Source organism: Acipenser ruthenus, chromosome 3 (assembly GCF_902713425.1).
Source record: "Acipenser ruthenus chromosome 3, fAciRut3.2 maternal haplotype, whole genome shotgun sequence".
In the NCBI taxonomy this organism is placed as follows: Eukaryota; Metazoa; Chordata; class Actinopteri; order Acipenseriformes; family Acipenseridae; genus Acipenser; species Acipenser ruthenus.
This window is the reverse complement of record NC_081191.1, coordinates 15,431,319-15,443,104: the sequence shown is the minus strand read 5'-3', so window position 1 is coordinate 15,443,104 and position 11,786 is coordinate 15,431,319. Positions and strand designations below refer to the sequence as shown.

General features: G+C 37.7%; 1 protein-coding gene across 1 annotated transcript; it reads left to right on the top strand.

Moving 5' to 3' along the window:
- Window positions 1–5,019: 5,019 nt before the first annotated feature.
- Window positions 5,020–11,750, top strand: LOC117394712 (G1/S-specific cyclin-E2-like). The gene is made up of 12 exons (XM_033993196.3): window positions 5,020–5,087; window positions 5,909–5,947; window positions 6,067–6,139; window positions 6,238–6,297; window positions 7,416–7,561; window positions 7,728–7,863; window positions 8,053–8,199; window positions 8,643–8,738; window positions 8,923–9,057; window positions 9,831–9,942; window positions 10,198–10,355; window positions 10,779–11,750. The coding sequence occupies exons 2-12, from the start codon at window positions 5,934–5,936 to the stop codon at window positions 10,884–10,886; spliced, it is 1,185 nt and encodes a 394-aa protein (XP_033849087.2). The 5' UTR covers window positions 5,020–5,087; window positions 5,909–5,933; the 3' UTR covers window positions 10,887–11,750.
- The last annotated feature ends 36 nt before the right edge of the window (window positions 11,751–11,786 follow it).

Below are 11,786 nucleotides of genomic sequence, written 5' to 3'. Positions count from 1 at the left end.
ATCTTCCTCCGTTGAGCTAGGGCTGCCTTGTGCCATGTAGGAGGAGCTGAACTGAGACCAAGACCCCCTCTTCCATGCTGAACTTGCCCCATGATATCACCAATTCGAAGGGCAGCCTTTGCATCCTCCACAGCTTTCTTTGCCGCCCACTTTCTTCCAGTTTTCAACACAGGTGCTGCCTCCCTTACGCATTTGTCGCGTGACTCTACTAATGTAATTTCCAGTCTAACCTTGGCGCACTTAAACTCCTCGGTTAGAGTGGAGACTGGTAGCTGCAGTATTCCTTTACCATAAAGTCCCACTCTGCTGAGGCAGCGTGGAACTCCCAACCATTTCCTGATGTATGAACTGATTAAAGCTTCCAGCTTCTCTACTGTTGTCAAAGAAACCTCGTACACAGTCAGTGGCCACAGCAACCTCGGCAGTAGACCAGACTGAAAGCACCAGAGTTTTAGTTTGCCTGGTAAAGCGCTGCTGTCTATGCTCTTCAACCCTTCCACTGCTTGTTGTCTAACTTCTCCCACACGAACTGTGTCCTTTAGATCCCCGTCGTACCATTTCCCAAGACTCTTCACTGGCTTCTCAGACACTGTTGGTATTGCCTCACCATTAATGAAGAATGTTTTATCTACTACTTTACCTTTAATTATAGAGATGCTCCTTGATTTAGTGGGCTTGAATTGCATTCGTGCCCATTCAATGTTATTGGTTAATTTGCCCAATAACCGATTAGTGCAGGCTACTGTTGTTGGGCAGCAGTGTGGAGTAGTGGTTAGGGCTCTGGACTCTTGACCAGAGGGTTGTGGGTTCAATCCCCAGTGGGGGACACTGCTGTTGTACCCTTGAGCAAGGTACTTTACCTAGATTGCTCCAGTAAAAACCCAACTGTATAAATGGGTAATTGTATGTAAAATAATGTGATATCTGTATAATGTGAAATAATGTATATGTGATATCTTGTAAATATTGTAAGTCGCCCTGGATAAGGGCGTCTGCTAAGAAATAAATAATAATAATAGTCATGGTTGTCATGTCATCCATGTATGCTCGAATTGGTGGTAGTCGCATTCCAGAAGCCAAGCGCTCTCCTCCCACTACCCATTTTGATGCCCTAATGATTACTTCCATTGCCATGGTAAAAGCCAGTGGAGAAATGGTGCATCCTGCCATTATTCCAACTTCTAGGCATTGCCATGTAGTGCTGAATTCTGAAGTTGAAAAACTAAATTGCAAATCTCCAAAGTAGGCTTTCACTAAATTTGTTATTGTCATCGGTACACTGAAAAAATCAAATGCTGCCCAAAGAAGTTCATGTGGCACTGAACCATATGCATTAGCCAAATCCAGGAATGTCACATGGAGCTCCTTCCTCTCCTTTTTAGCTGATTGAATTTGTTGCCAGATCACACTGATGTGTTCTAAGCAACCTGGGAAACCTGGAATGCCCGTTTCTTTAATAGGTAAATTGACAATCTCTGAGCAATAATGCTGAAGAAAATCTTGCCTTCTACGTTTAATAGGGAAATAGGGCGAAACTGACTGATGCTTGTAGAATCTTTTTCTTTAGGTATAAAGACTCCACCTGCTCGGCGCCATGCTCTTGGTACAACCTGTTTTTCCCATGCCACTTTCATCAATTTCCACAGGATTCGTAGAACTCCTGAAGCACTCTTGTACACTCTGTACGGAACTCCATTAGGCCCTGGAGATGACGAAGCCCTTGCTTTTTTCACAGCTCGCTCTACTTCTTTCCACTTAGGTGCACAGTCATCCATTTGGTATTCTGGTGGATTGATAGGTGGGATGTCTGAAGGAATTGACATAGGCTCCTGCCTTTTTGAATCTTTATGTGTTTCCTCCAAATATCTCTCCAGCTCAAACTTAGATGCTTTTAGTGTGCCATTCTTCTCACTGGTGAATAACTTCTTTACAAATTTGAATGGGTCTTTATAAAAGTTAGTTCTCACATGCTCCATCTTTTTGTAGCGTTTCCGTAGGCGCTCAGCTCTGCGCAATGTTGCAAGCTTATCTTTTATGACCCTTTGTAAGAGATTGAGTCCCTCCTTCTGACTTTGTTCTGCTCTTCTCCATTGCTTCTTCAGCTGTCTCCTTTCTCTAACTAAGCGTTCAATCTCCTGCTGCCATCTAGACTTTCCAGGAATAGTTTGTACTTTTTCCTTCCTTTTTTCAACTCCAAACCTCTCGCTTCCATATGCATAGATGATGTCCCCAAATTGATCCAGCTTCTTTCAACTGTTCCACTTAACCTTTCCAAGGCAAAGCAGAGATCTGTGTTTACTGTGTCCCATGCAGTTTTCTCACAAGCTCTTGGCCATTTAACTCCAGGCTTGTGCCCGTTGAGGTTCTTTTCTCTGTTATGCTGGTTTGTCTGACTGGGTTCACAAGGATCATAAGATTCATCACTGACTGTATCCAGGCAAGTCCTCCTCATGTCTATGACAGGGGTGCTGATATCCTGCGAACTGTGGTTTGCTTCCTGTCGCTGGATTTCATTCAACTGACTTGACTGACTTCGTAAGAAGTACTGATCAATGCGAGGCCCTTGTCCCTTCTCCCTCAAGCATTTCATTCTCCCTTGATGAATCTTCAAACCCCTGACCGTTGTCGCCTTGCTCCAGCCGCAGACACAAACCTGGAGTTCCATGTCTTTGCTAACTGCAGATCTTGAACTAGTCTTTTGTGAAGTACTCTCCATACTCATATCCATTTCCGTTCCTAAGTCGTTAACCGTGTTGTCCAACGTTGAGTCATCTTCCGCCCCCGCTCTCGCAGACTCTAGGGGTATTTTTCTATTTAATTTCTTAGAAGCCTTGGGCGGGTGTCTCCAGCATCCTGTAAACACAGAGCTGGATACTGCCGACAAGGGTAGCTAACCCTTGCCAGCCCCAATGGGGTCTCTTTCCTCCTGTCAGCTGTCTCTCCAGGCTGTCACGAGGTATTTCCCTTGTTGCCAGCTGCACTTTTCACAGCAGTCACTGGACGTATCCAGATCTTCATGATTTCCATTACACAAGAGTAGATGTCAAAACTTCATGCTGATTTGAACTCGGCTCTCGCCAAGATAAGCACCAACTAAGACGTAGCTTTATAGTAAACTAATGTGATCCATCTGTGTCTCCATCCATTTGTGCTTCCTTCCATATGATGATGTAGATATCCTTCTGTCTGGAGTTGATGGCTGAAGTGTAATGCTGGCTCCAGGGATCAGCTTATTGCCTCTAGCGCATCAGCACACACAACGGCTGCGATGCTGGCTCCAGGGATCAACCACAGTGCGGCCTCCCCAGCGCATCAGCATGACAACCGTCTGGATTGAGCTAAGTCCATCCTCAGTGTTTCGTCGACTAGCCCACAATACCTCAAGAGGGCTTGACGGTGATTCTGGCGTCCCAGCATCACCCCCCTCCGTCCCTCGCTCAACTCAGCCCAGCTTACTTACCCGTACATCAACGTTTCTTTCTTTTGACACACTGCATACTTCCTGTAGTCTGTGCAGAACATATCCAACAATATGCTTGCCTCACCTGGGGAATCTCTAACTGGCCTGTCTTGAACCACGAGTGAAGTATTGTACCAAGAACAGTCAGCTTGCTACAGACCAGTGAACATCTTACGGTAGGGCTCCATTTTGAACCTTCTGTATGATTATCTTCTGACCATAGGGATAGAGTGGAGCCATATGTACACTACATGTCAGAATTGCATATTTCTCGCGAAGCTTTACCATGCAAGTTATTGAATGTGTCATATGGAGTTTGTATGTCAACTTTACAGTTTTGGATATACTGTAAGTGACGGTAATCTACTTTTTACTGATGTCTGTATTTGTTTGTATTTTCATTTGTTTGCATATTTAACATCTGTGAGATTTTATACAGTAGGCATGATTTTGTTTCCATGGACAAATGCCATTTGTTGGTGAATACTCCCTCACCTCAACCCAGCATACGGACCCCACCTAGATCCCTTATATATGCAGCACAGAAACTGTGTGAGCTTGAGTTGGGAATGGACATACACACACACATCACTATGTCACTGATTAAAAGCCAACGTAACCATGTTATTATGCCATGTGCTATTGCACATTACAGTATATCCCAAAACTCTCATTAGAATTGAATATGTTTGTTTAATGCCATTTTCTTATGTTCGGTTACATTGCAGACATTTTTGCTACAGTCGGCACTTAGCGCCAAATCAAACAAACAAACAGCAGTCTCTTCAGAGTTGACAAAATTGGTGTAAAACTAAACTGTTTAACCCCCGTAACGTAAACCACTAAAGGCAATTTAAAATGTACCAGTTTAATAATAATAATAATAATAATAATAATAATAATAATAAATCACTAAAGCTTGTCCAGTTTTGCAGAGACCATCTATATATCATAGTCTCTGTGTGAAAACAAAGTTTAAATCTTTAGCAAGTTTACAAAAACAAGATACCTAACATCATTGACCGCTGCTTCCTGCATCGCTAAACATTGGCAACTCACTTGTCTCTCTGTTTACATTTTGCAGCGCTCACGTTGTTCCTTCCAAATCGCCTTCTATTGGCTAATCCGCGCCTGTAACTCCTCCTATAGGAGGGCTAAAACAGTTCATACCAACTCAAGGAAAAGCTGCAATAGATTCAACATTACCACACAGAAAACACCATACAAAACAGGATCTTCTGTATAGGCTGTTTTTAAACAAAAACATAATTAAGTAACCGGGAAATGGGAAAGGCCAGTTTTTGTAACAAAAAACAGAACAAACAAACAAAAACAACTTTAAATTAAATTATCTCGTTTGAAATGTTTTATTATTATTATTATTATTATTATTATTATTATTATTATTATTATTATTATTATTATTATTGAGAAACACATCTGTGCATCACGTTAACAGAAAATATAAAACGCCTGTTTACTATGTGCATTAATAAACTTTGAAAAGCATACTCACTGGTATCTGGAGCGCTATGGCACACATGCGCACTAGATGTATATCGGTGGGATATAAGGATTGGCGCCGGCGCCAGCTGATGTACATTTTATTCATCAGTCAGACCTTCTGGTAAGTGGTGTAGTTGATGGCTCAGGAGCTATTATAGTATGTACTGTACTTTTTACTATATTATTCTGAAGATTGTACATGTAATTGAATTATTTGTTATGCAGGCAACTGCAACATTTTATTGAGGCAACAATTTTTTTTTTAAATACTACCGCATTCTGGCAGGGGTTAATGTTTAATGTATATAAAATTGAATTAAAATACGTTTGATGTACACTGGATGAAATATTGAGTAGTATTGTTTAATTTGTTAATGTTACTTTTTAAAAAATAATGTTACGATCTGCATTTCGTAAGACTAACCAGTTTTTTTTGGAGGGACATAGTTTCTAAACTGAAACTAAGAAGTAGGGTGCAGTAGTTTAACTTCTAATGTACCGTAATAGAAACACTTTTTATTTAAACAGTGCAATTCATTTATTCTGTAAAATATAATATTTGAATTTTTAATTTTTATTTTACTGTTTTGGTACTTGCCTGGAGGGAAAGCTAGTACGTGACAACTGAGGTCCAATCCTTTGCCTACCCGCGGCTTACACAAATTGGCGCGGAGCCGGTTTTTATAAAATGTAAAAATGTAATGGGTTTAAATAAAAATATCACTTAATACTATTTTGTTTTATGTACATTAGTCTGTGGAAAATAAAATGCATTCGCTGTTATTGTACGAAATGTCCCAAACGAGGCGCTTTACTGAAAGTAACCAGGGGTCCCTAGCGAGTCTAACCTTTTTTCTGCTGTGACTGAGTTTACCGCTGTGGCCTAAGTAATTCAAATTCATCTCCGCTATATATATACTTTTTTTTCTTTTATGTTATTAGAGGCTTACGTCTGTCAACCACGAGGATGTCAAGGCGCAGGTAAGTTCAGAATGAATAAACGAACATATTATTTTTATATATTTAATTACTTCTGACACGAGCCACTACTTTTATTTTGAAATACTGGTAAATGAAATGTATTTATTTTAACGTTGCAGTGGCCGTTTACAAGCACAAATTGAAAACACTTGTCCTCAGAAAGACCAAAATGCAAGAAAAAGAAAATCTGAGGTGAGTACCCTACACTGTAAAATACTAGACATTACAAATATATCATCATAAAGCCATGTGTGCACTAAAACTAAGCATTGTTTGATATTGTTGGCCAGGAATGCAGCAGGAGAAAGCTAGAAACACACGTCTCCAAAAAGCACAGCTATGAGATACAGGTAAGATAAACCCTTAAAAAAGAGTAATATTAATTGTTACTCCTGTTTGTAAATAAAACTGAACAACAGTATATGAACACATTACTACTGCGTTCTAAATTCAAATTAAATAAACAAGAATACAAAAAACAACAAGAATGAAATGAAGACGATAAATGCAATTTGTTTTTTTGTACACGGGCCTGGATAGGGGGCATGAAGCTGATGTCACTGTAATTGTGTCAGTAGGTTACGCTTTGCGCCTGAAGCAGCAGCTGCGGTTCCTGCTGGAGTTTGATCCCTCCTCCTCATCCCTTCTTACCCGCCTAAATAATCCTAATCAGATCAAGATTCTTTGTTCACTTTATTTATTTTATAAATAATGGGAGGGAAACAAATAATTTTGACCAAACTTTTAAAAGCGTTATTGTTTTTACAGTTTAACTTCAGTTTAACAAATCTAAACCAAAACCTTTTAATGAACCAGCTTGTAGAGATACTAACCCTATACATTGTCAAATCACAAAAAAATGCTTTAAGGATTACATTTATTTTACTATGTAACAAAAATGTTGTTTACAAACATGATGCGTTTGTTTTGAATCTTGTGTCGTTGTATCTCAGTTGTTTGCGCGATTGAATTTGTATCTAAAATAACGTTCAAATTGGTGCTATACAGAAATGTATTCTGTGCACCTAGTTACATTGGTTAAAAAAAAAAAAAAAAAAGTTTTGTAATAGAACAGAAATAGACGAAAATTGAGCTCATAGAACTAGAACCGCAATTAAACATGTATCTATCCGGTTACTTTTGCGATATCATTTTGTAGTTTATTTGATTACATGATGTTAAATAACATCTAAATTATGTTCATTCATATATATATATATATATATATATATATATATATATATATATATATACACATCATGACAAGTGCATAAGGAATGATATATGGCGTTTGAAATGCTATGTTAATAACTATTGAATATTGACCATATTTGGGATTTGAAAACATTTTAGTAAAACCTTAGAGGTAAGATGCACAAAACAGAAGACTAACTTTTTCTGTAACAAACTACTTTTATTCTTCCTTGTTAACAATGTGCAATTATTATTATTATTTTTTAACCTGCAGAGTCGCTGGGCATCTGGAGGAGCAGTCAGCCCCTGTATGCTCATTGAAACTCCCCATAAAGAAATGGAGGTCACAGACTTCTCTGGGTTCACAAAGTACAGATTCAAAAACCTTTTTATAAAGCCTTCCCCACTACCATGCCTCAGGTATGTTCATTAATATATTTTGAGACTCAAACAGTTTATTTTGAGTACATTTTGTAGAGATTACTCACAGAGCACTGTTTTAGAAATACAGGTTTTAATTTAACAATTTAGTAGAGTTTAGTTGTTACCTAGGTTGCATCACATGCATTTTTTTTTGTATTGACAGCTGGGGGAGTTCAGATGATGTGTGGATAAAAATGCTCAACAAGGAATTAAAATATGTTCATGACAAAAGCTTCTTGTACCAGCACTCAAAGCTGCAGCCAAAAATGAGGACGATTCTTCTGGACTGGCTCTTAGAGGTGCGTTTTGAACAATTTGGTTCACATTTTCAAGTGATTGGGAAACCGAAAAGGTTAAGATGTTTAGGCTTTTAACTAAATACTTTCCAATACAAACCTTAATCAGTATTTGGTTGCAAGCCTCTGTACATTAGGGATGGTGTTCTGATGGATTAACTGCCTTTTCATGAACTTTTTTTCTTTGTTCAGGTATGTGAGGTGTACACACTTCACCGGGAAACCTTCTACCTGGCTCAGGACTTCTTTGACAGATTTATGCTAACTCAAGAGAATATCAACAAGAACAGGCTGCAGCTCATAGGAATTACCTCACTCTTCATTGCTTGCAAAATAGAGGTAAATATAAAGTTTATCCCTTTCCTTTACCCTAAAATACTTTCAAGATACTGCACTGTGATCTGTGACCACTGTAATGCGTTCTTGTAAACAGTGTTTGTTAATACGTGTCACATTTTTAAAATCTATTTCTTTAGGTCAAACACAGAATAGGCAACTACGTGTTTAAAACATGTGCATTTTGAATGCATTTGGTTGGCAGGTTTTTCTGTCGATCAATACATGTTTAATTGCGATTCTAGTTATATGAGCTCAAGTCCCCCGATCAGTTAACTTCCTGGTGAAGAACATAGAATTGCTAATACTTTCAGTTCCTTGTGACTTAAACTACAGCTGATGGCAAAGGCATATAGATTCTTTAGGACAGACTGAAAATGTTAACAATTGTGGGTACAAAAAGCCTATAGCATCCTCTATTTTTCTCACTCTAAATCTCTCTGTAGGAAATCTACCCTCCAAAACTACAAGCGTTAGCCTATGTCACCGATGGTGCCTGTACAGAGAAAGAAATCCTAGACATGGAGTTAATTGTATTAAAGGTATGATACTCATTTTTGTTTTAGTTGTATTACATCTTATTTTATAAGAAAGAAAACACAATGATTAAGTACTGTTATTGCTCCAGTACAAAGTTTGCAGTGCTTCTGTCTGAAAGTATATGTTGGAGACAGCTTTCATGACAGTGGCTGACTTTGTATTTATTTATTTATTTCTCCCAATCAGGCATTGAACTGGAACCTCTGTCCAGAGACTGCCATCTCTTGGTTGAAACTCTACATTCAAATGGCCTCTTTAAAGGAAGACCCAAATATTTTACTACCTCAGTTTTCTCAGGACACTTTCTTACAGGTAGCACAGGTAAATAGCCAAATACGATTACTTGGTTATAATTAGAACTTGTATTTGTTCATGTATATTCTTACGAAGGACCAAAATATCACACATCTTGTATTTGTTTTAAGTTGCCTTGGGTTGAAACCAGTTACGTTCTGGAGGCTTTGCCATTTATTGTGATAGATTTTAACACACTAAACAGTGCCTGACTGAGTGGGCAGAGATGAACAGTGCTAAGTGCACATGTCAGAAGTCAGTCATGTTAGCACAGCTCTCCAATAAGGGACTAGGAGGCTCATGCTTAATAGCAAATCAGAATGACTTGCAGGACCATATCACTACAGGCCTTTCTGATTCACTATAAGCAAATTGGATATGGACCCCCTGCATTTAAGTCCTTATAGGAGAATTGTCCCGATAAGGGCTCTGCCCTTTCTCTCTTCTTGATGTAGCCGCTATGAAGTGAACAAGTTATCACATTAAATGGCAAAGTCTCTGAAACACTTAACAGTATTGTGTATCCCATTGTGTCTATAGTATTTATAACATTGTCGGCATATGTAAATACTACATATTATTATTATTATTATTATTATTATTATTATTATTATTATTTATTTCTTAGCAGACGCCCTTATCCAGGGCGACTTACAGTCGTAAACAAAAATACATTTCAAGAATCACAGTACAAGTAATAATACAATAAAGAGCAAGATCAATACAATGACTTTGGTTCTAGCAAGTACAAGTATGACAAAATACGATTCAATAACGTATTAACCTTGTATTTTCTTCAGCTTTTAGATTTATGCATCCTTGATATCAACTCATTAGATTACCAGTATGGAGTATTGGCAGCTGCTGCATTTTTTTACCATACCTCATTAGAAGTGGTTCAGAAAGTATCAGGTAAGAAATTACTAAATTGTACTTAAGAATATTAATTATGACAATTGTTTAAGAATGTCAGTGTTCACAACCAAACATTTATATATTTCAGATTAAAATCACTCATTCTGTTTTGTACAAAAACTTTTTTTTATTTATTTTTTAATTACTCCAGAACAGCCTAGTTGTTTTAGATGGCCACTTAACCTTATTTTTCACCACAAAGGAGAGAAAGACAAACCCACAAAGTTTATTTGTTATTTATTTACTCCAAAGGGTTAAATTGGGACTCCATTTCAAACTGTGTGAACTGGATGGCTCCTTTTGCTACAACTGTAACAGAAAGCTCTCCTGCTAAGTTGAAAGATTTCCAGAAAATCTCTACAGAAGACAGACACAACATCCAAACCCACACCAATTACCTGGACATCCTGGTAAGTACTTTTGAAACATTAAAGTCATATTTCTATCACCTTGCAAATATAACGTACCTGTAATTACACAAAAGGGTCAAACAAAACTACCACACAATTATGAGTGGATTTTTTTCCTTGATTGTCTATTTTTTGCATTTTAGTTTATAAAGGTTGTATTACCACCTTTGAGCAAAACATTTTTTTCAAAAGCTTTGCCCTTTTGCCAGGATTAAGGGGTCCCAGTCTCCAGGAAATCTGACACGGGCACCAAAGATCTCTTTCTGTTCAATCCAGTCATTTGAAAAATGACATTCATAATCACTGCACACCTCCAATATAGCTCACCATCTGAGTATGCCCAGCCCTTGTTCTGTGGACAGGACTTGCTTTAACAGCTTGCTTGTAAATGCCTGTATCCTAATTATCTGTCTCTTCTTTTAGAATGAAGCTCACCAGAAGCAGGCAGAAAGTCCTACTATGGGACGGTTATCACCAGTGTCGGTGGGAGGAATCTTGACGCCACCAAAGAGCACAGAAAAGCCTCTTTGAATCTTACATACTAACCACCCAGCAGACTTGTGGACCAAAACACAAATTATCCAGTTTCAAAAGAAATTATATCTATCTATCTCTCTCTCTCTATAGCTATTTTAGAAAATGATTTTGCGATTTTTACAATATTTCATTATCACCTGTTATTTATTAATTTATGCTTGGTTAAAGCATACCAAACAGATGGTCCATAAAGTACAGTACAATTTAATTTCTGTACCAAAAAAAGCTTAGGGGTACACATTATCCCCTACCCCCACCATATTTCAGCTGGTTTGTGCCAGTAACAGTGTATTATGCCTTGAACAGTGTGTTTTCTCGTACATTCTTGAATGTGATAGCTTTAAAAGCTACCTACTTTTTTTTCCTCTAAAAAGTTTTACATGAGCTAGATCTAGGTAATATTTTACATATTCTTGTGAATTAATGTAATTCCTGGGAAACTTGAATATATTTTATTTTTGTAATTGTGGGAAGTATTTCTGAGCTTAAAGACAAAATCCTATATTTATACAACTTGTAGATGCTGTGATGAAATGTAATTCCAGCTTGTTTTGTTTTGTAAATGTGTGTTAGGCTCTTTATATACACGTTTATTTGTAAAAAATATCAGTAAGAGTGTATAAATTTACCCCAGAATACCCTTAACTTAACATCATTGCCAAAGGCAAGTATTTAATAATTAAAAGTATGTCAATATTTATTTATATTTCAAGCTTTTTATGATATCTTACAGCCAACCCTCCCCCATAGAAGAGTTCAGTTGGAGGAAATTTAAATGCTTTCCTTCTCAAAAGTTACATTATTTAATAAATGGCCTGGCCCATTTGGTCCAGTAATTCCTCACAATTCAAGGCTGAACTTGGACATCTAAACCTCAAGACTTAGTGATGCAGA

Bases quoted from the DNA above. Each gene is read 5' to 3' on its own strand.
- LOC117394712 (XM_033993196.3), top strand. The intron at 7,562-7,727 runs GTATGTTCATTA...TTGTATTGACAG, and splicing joins TCCCCACTACCATGCCTCAG to CTGGGGGAGTTCAGATGATG. The intron at 7,864-8,052 runs GTGCGTTTTGAA...TTCTTTGTTCAG, and splicing joins TTCTGGACTGGCTCTTAGAG to GTATGTGAGGTGTACACACT.